The sequence below is a fragment of the Mustelus asterias genome, unplaced genomic scaffold (genome assembly GCF_964213995.1).
Source record: "Mustelus asterias unplaced genomic scaffold, sMusAst1.hap1.1 HAP1_SCAFFOLD_555, whole genome shotgun sequence".
In the NCBI taxonomy this organism is placed as follows: Eukaryota; Metazoa; Chordata; class Chondrichthyes; order Carcharhiniformes; family Triakidae; genus Mustelus; species Mustelus asterias.
In genome coordinates, this window is record NW_027590505.1 from 38074 (window position 1) to 45000 (window position 6927).

Sequence of the window (6927 nt, forward strand, 5' to 3'; positions counted from 1 at the left end):
ACATTAATACACAAATTCAACAACAATCTCAGCATTGAAAACACCATCAGATCCAACAACCTCGATATTAAAAACACCAACAAATCCAACAACAGCCTCAAAAATAACAACACCAACAAATTCAACAACAACCTCACGATTTAAAACACCAACAACTTCAACAACATCAACATTGAGAAACACCAACAAACTCAACAACAACCTCAACATTGACAAACACCAACAAACTCAACAACCACCTCAACATTGACAAACACCAACAAACTCAACAACAACCTCAACATTGACAAACACCAACAAACTCAACAACCACCTCAACATTGAGAAACACCAACAAACTCAACAACAACCTCAACATTGACAAACACCAACAAACTCAACAACCACCTCAACATTGACAAACACCAACAAACTCAACAACAACCTCAACATTGACAAACACCAACAAACTCAACAACAACCTCAACATTGACAAACACCAACAAACTCAACAACAACCTCAACATTGACAAACACCAACAAACTCAACAACAACCTCAACATTGACAAACACCAACAAACTCAACAACAACCTCAGCATTGAAATCGCTGCTAATTGACGCTGGGAGTTATTAGGGGGTTCGGAGAGGGGATTGACCCCGGGGTTTTGGGAGATGCAGGATGATAGTTGGCGTTGCGAAAGTCAGTCTGACATGTCGATCGAGGAATTGCGCGAGTTGGTCAGTGCGTTGTTGGAAATATCTCCGCTCTGATAGAACCAAATTTCTTCCTCCTTGTCTCCCTCTTGCAGAGACTCCGACAGGAACCCCTCCGTCGCAGCTCCCCGGCTTCTGCTGACCCCCCTGGACCTTGCCAAGCCCCCGGCCCAGGACGCCGAGCAAAGCCGCGTCTCCCCGAGCTCACCTCGCCGCCGCTTGCTGGGCCGCAGTCGCTCGCCGGCCAGGGCGGGAGCCCAGAGGGCGATCGAGAGGCGACTGAGGAAGGAGAACGGATCTCCAGGGCCCAGCCGGAGGCCCAAGGGCCCAGGAATCCAGGCCCAGGAGGCAGACCGGGAGCAGGCCGAGGGCTCGGAAATCCAGGCCCAGGAGGCAGACCAGGTGCAGGCCAAGGGCTCAGGACTCGAAGCCCAGGAAGCAGACCAGGAGCAGGCCAAGGGCTCGGAAATCCAGGCCCAGGAGGTAGACCGGGAGCAGGCCGAGGGCTTGGAAATCCAGGCCCAGGAAGCAGACCGGGAGCAGGCCGAGGGCTTGGAAATCCAGGCCCAGGAAGCAGACCGGGAGCAGGCCAAGGGCTTGGAAATCCAGGCCCAGGAAGCAGACCGGGAGCAGGCCGAGGGCTTGGAAATCCAGGCCCAGGAAGCAGACCGGGAGCAGGCCGAGGGCTTGGAAATCCAGGCCCAGGAAGCAGACCGGGAGCAGGCCGAGGGCTCGGAAATCCAGGCCCAGGAGGTAGACCGGGAGCAGGCCGAGGGTCCGGGAATGCACGCCCAGGAAGCAGACCGGGAGCAGGCCGAGGGCTTGGAAATCCAGGCCCAGGAAGCAGACCGGGAGCAGGCCGAACCGGCCGCGGAACCGGAAATCCAGGTCCCATCCCGGTTCCGGGACGATCCTCAGCCAGTCGGGGACGCCCAGTCGCGGTCTCCGGACGGGACGCAGCCCGAGACGGGGGAAGGAGACGGCTCGGGGTCGGCAGGGTTCTGCCCAGTGATGGAGACTCTCAGAAGAGCAAAGCAGATGGAGGGCAGGCTGTCCGGACAGGCCCGGGACGTCCGGGTCGGAGGGGAGGAGGAACGGACAGCGGCGCTGAGTTCAGGGAAACGGACCCTCACATTGGCTGAACTGCAGCGTATTCGATCCTCGTTGCTGCTCAACTCAACATTAACCATATCGTAAGCATCCTGGACACTTCAAACCCCACTCTACCCAGTGGCACAGTGGGTTAGCACTGCTGCCTCCCAGCGCCAGGGACCCGGGTTCGATTCCCAGCTCGGGTCACCGTCTGTGCGGAGTCTGCACGTTCTCCCCGTGTCTGCGTGGGTTTTCTCCGGGTGCTCCCGTTTCCTCCCACGCCCCAAACGACTGTGCTAAATTAGGGTGCTAAATTCTCCCTCAGTGTACCTGAACAGGCGCTGGAGTGTGGCGGCTTGGGGAATTTCACAGAAACTTCATTGCCGTGTTAATGTAAGCCGAATTAAAAATATAGAAACATAGAAAATTACAGCACAAAACATGCCCTTCGGCCCCACAAGTTGTGCCGAACACATCCCTACCTTTTAGGCCTACCTATAACCCTCCATCCTATTAAGTCCCATGTACTCATCCAGGAGTCTCTTAAAAGACCCTATTGAGTTCGCCTCCACCACCACTGACGGCAGCCGATTCCACTCGCCCACCACCCTCTGTGTGAAAAACTTCCCCCTAACATCTCCCCTGTACCTACCCCCCAGCACCTTAAACCTGTGTCCTCTCGTAGCAGCCATTTCCACCTTGGGAAAAAGCCTCTGAGAGTCCACCCGATCTATGCCTCTCAACATCTTATACACCTCTATTAGGTCTCCTCTCATCCAACGTCTCTCCAAGGAGAAAAGACCGAGCTCCCTCAGCCTATCCTCATAAGGCATGCCACTCAATCCAGGCAACATCCTTGTAAATCTCCTCTGCATCCTTTCAATCTTTTCCACATCCTTCCTGTAATGAGGCGACCAGAACTGAGCACAGTACTCCGAGTGGGGTCTGACGAGGGTCTTATATAGCTGCATCATTATCCCCGGACTCCTAAACTCAATCCCTCGATTGATAAAGGCCAGCACACCATACGCATTCTTAACCACCTCCTCCACCTGCGGGGCCGATTTTAGAGTCCTATGGACCCGGACCCCAAGGTCCTCCTGATCCTCTACCGTACTAAGAGTCTTTCCCTTTATATTGTACTCCTTCATCCCATTTGACCTGCCAAAATGGACCACGACGCATTTATCTGGGTTGAAGTCCATCTGCCACTTCTCCGCCCAGTCTTGCATCCTATCTATGTCCCTCTATAACTTCTGACATCCCTCCAGACTATCCACAACCCCACCAACCTTTGTGTCGTCGGCAAACCTACCAACCCATCCCTCCACTTCCTCATCCAGGTCATTTATGAAAATGACAAACAGCAAGGGTCCCAGAACAGATCCCTGGGGCCAACCTCCATTTAGAAAAATACCCATCTATACCCACTCTCTGCCTCCTTTGGGCAAACACAGTAAGAAGTTTAACAACACCAGGTTAAAGTCCAACAGGTTTATTTGGTAGCAAAAGCCACACAAGCTTTCGAAGCTCGCAGCCCCTTCTTCAGGTGAGTGGGAATTCTGTTCACAAACAGAGTTTATAAAGACACAGACTCAATTTACATGAATAATGGTTGGAATGCGAATACTTACAACTAATCCAGTCTTTAAGAAACAAAACAAAGGGAGTGGAGAGAGCATCAAGACAGGCTAAAAAGATGTGTATTGTCTCCAGACAAGACAGCCAGTGAAACTCTGCAGGTCTTCCAACCTCTGCAAGACGTGCCGGATCATCGACACAGATGCCATCATCTCACATGAGAACACCATCCACCAGGTACACGGTACCTACTCTTGCAATTCGGCCAACATTGTCTACCTGATACGCTGCAGGAAAGGATGTCCCGAGGCATGGTACATTGGGGAAACTATGCAGGCGCTGCGACAACGGATGAATCAACACCGCTCGACAATCACCAGGCAAGACTGTTCTCTTCCTGTTGGGGAGCACTTCAGCGGTCACGGGCATTCGGCCTCTGATATTCGGGTAAGCATTCTCCAAGGCGGCCTTCGCGATACACGACAGCGCAGAGTCGCTGAGCAGAAACTGATAGCCAAGTTCCGCACACACGCGGACGGCCTCAACCGGGATATTGGGTTCATGTCACACTATTTGTAACCCCCACAGTTGCGTGGACCTGCAGAGTTTCACTGGCTGTCTTGTCTGGAGACAATACACATCTTTTTAGTTTGTCTTGATGCTCTCTCCACTCCCATTGTTTTGTATCTTAAAGACTTGATTAGTTGTAAGTATTCGCATTCCAACCATTATTCATGTAAATTGAGTCTGTGTCTTTATAAGCTCTGTTTGTGAACAGAATTCCCACTCACCTGAAGAAGGGGCTTAGAGCTTCGAAAGCTTGTGTGGCTTTTGCTACCAAATAAACCTGTTGGACTTTAACCTGGTGTTGTTAAACTTCTTACTGTGTTCACCCCAGTCCAACGCCGGCAACTCCACATCCTTTGGGCAAGCCAGTTCTGGATCCACAGGGCAGCAGCCCCTTGGGTCCTATGCCCTCTCACTTTTTCTCAAAGCCTTGTGTGGGAGACTTTATCGAACACCTTGCTAAAATCCATATAAACCACATCTACCGCTTTCCTTTCGTCAATGTGTTTAGTCACATTTTCAAAGAACTGCACCAGGAATTGTGACACGAATAAATAAATCTACACTGTCCGCATCAAACACTCCCAGGACAGGTACAGCACGGGGTTAGATACAGAGTAAAGCTCCCTCTACACTGTCCGCATCAAACACTCCCAGGACAGGTACAGCACGGGGTTAGATACAGAGTAAAGCTCCCTCTACACTGTCCCCCATCAAACACTCCCAGGACAGGTACAGCACGGGGTTAGATACAGAGTAAACTCCCTCTACACTGTCCCCCATCAAACACTCCCAGGACAGGTACAGCACGGGGTTAGATACAGAGTAAAGCTCCCTCTACACTGTCCCCATCAAACACTCCCAGGACAGGTACAGCACGACGTTAGATACAGAGTAAATCCCCTTCTACACTGTCCCCCATCAAACACTCCCAGGACAGGTACAACACGGGGTTAGATACAGAGTAAAGCTCCCTCTACACTGTCCCCCATCAAACACTCCCAGGACAGGTACAGCACGGGGTTAGATACAGAGTAAAGCTCCCTCTACACTGTCCCCCAACAAACACTCCCAGGACAGGTACAGCACGGGGTTAGATACAGAGTAAATCTCCCTCTACACTGACCCCATCAAACACTCCCAGGACAGGTACAGCACGGGGTTAGATACAGATTAAAGCTCCCTCTACACTGTCCCCATCAAACACTCCCAGGACAGGTACAGCACGGGGTTAGATACAGAGTAAAGCTCCCTCTACACTATCCCCATCAAACACTCCCAGGACAGGTACAGCACGGGGTTAGATACAGAGTTAGGCTCCCACGACACTGTCCCCCATCAAACATTCCCAGGACAGGTATAGCACGAGTTTAGATACAGAGTAAAGTTCCCTCTACACTGTCCCCCATCAAACACTCCCAGGACAGGTACATCACATGGTTAGATACAGAGTAAAGCTCCCTCTACACTGTCCCCCATCAAACACTCCCAGGACAGGTACATCACGGGGTTAGATACAGAGTAAAGCTCCCACTGCACTGTCCCCCATCAATCACTTCCTGGACACGTACAGCACGGGGTTAGATCCAGAGTAAAGCTTCCTCTACACTGTCCACGTTGTTTGTATCTTAAAGACTTGATTAGTTGTAAGTATTCGCATTCCAACCATTATTCATGTAAATTGAGTCTGTGTCTTTATATGCTCTGTTTGTGAACAGAATTCCCACTCACCTGAAGAAGAGGCTTAGAGCTCCGAAAGCTTGTGTGGCTTTTGCTACCAAATAAACCTGTTGGACTTTAACCTGGTGTTGTTAAACTTCTTACCCCATCAAACACTCCCAGGACAGGGACAGCACGGGGTTAGATACAGAGTAAAGCTTCCTCTACACTGTCCCCCATCAAACACTCCCAGGACAGGTACATCACGGGGTTTGATACAGAGTAGAGCTCCCCCTCCAGAGTCCCCAATCAAAGTCTCACAGCACAGATACATCATGGGGTTGGATATAGATTAAAGCTCCCTCTACACTGTCCCCATCAAACACTCCCAGGACAGGTACAGCACGGGGTTAAGTACTGAGTAAAGCTCCCTCTACACTGTCCCCCATCAAACACTCACAGGACAGGTACAGCACGGGGTTAGATGCAGAGTAAAGCTCCATCTGCACTGTCCCCTTCAAACACTCCCAGGACAGATACAGCATGGGTTTAGATACAGAGTAAAGCTCCCTCTACACTGTCCCCATCAAACACTCCCAGGACAGGTACAGCACGGGGTTAAGTACTGAGTAAAGCTCCCTCTACACTGTCCCCCATCAAACACTCACAGGACAGGTACAGCACGGGGTTAGATACAGAGTAAAGCTCCCTCTACACTGTCCCCATCAAACACTCCCAGGACAGGTACAGCACAGGGTTAGATACAGAGTAAAGCTCCCTCTACACTGTCCCCCATCAAACACTCCCAGGACAGGTACAGCACGGGGTTAGATACAGAGTAAAGCTCCCTCTACACTGTCCCCCATCAAACACTCCCAGGAGAGGTACAGCACGGGGTTAGATACAGAGTAAAGCTCCCTCTGCACTGTCCCCATCAAACACTCCCAGGACAGGTACAGCACGGGGTTAGATACAGAGTAAAGCTCCCTCTACACTGTCCCCCATCAAACACTCCCAGGACAGGTACAGCACGGGGTTAGATACTGAGTAAAGCTCCCTCTACACTGTCCCCATCAAACACTCCCAGGACAGGTACAGCACGGGGTTAGATACAGAGTAAAGCTCCCTCTACACTGTCCCCCATCAAACACTCCCAGGACAGGTACAGCACGGGGTTCGATGCAGAGTAAAGCTCCATCTGCACTGTCCCCTTCAAACACTCCCAGGACAGATACAGCATGGGTTTAGATACAGAGTAAAGCTCCCTCTACACTGAGTGTTTGATGGGGGACAGTGTAGAGTACTGTGTGCAGTTCTGGTCCCCACATTACAG

The 6927-nt window shown here is 51.3% G+C and overlaps 1 protein-coding gene across 1 annotated transcript in view; it reads left to right on the forward strand.

The window, feature by feature from the left end:
- Window positions 1-6927, forward strand: part of LOC144487027 (uncharacterized) — a gene marked incomplete at its 5' end in the record, with an annotated part of 44541 nt that overhangs the window by 35632 nt on the left and 1982 nt on the right. The window contains one exon of the mRNA XM_078205071.1: window positions 791-1888. Within this exon, the coding sequence (XP_078061197.1) occupies window positions 791-1888 (1098 nt within the window). The remainder of the gene's footprint in view (window positions 1-790; window positions 1889-6927) is intronic.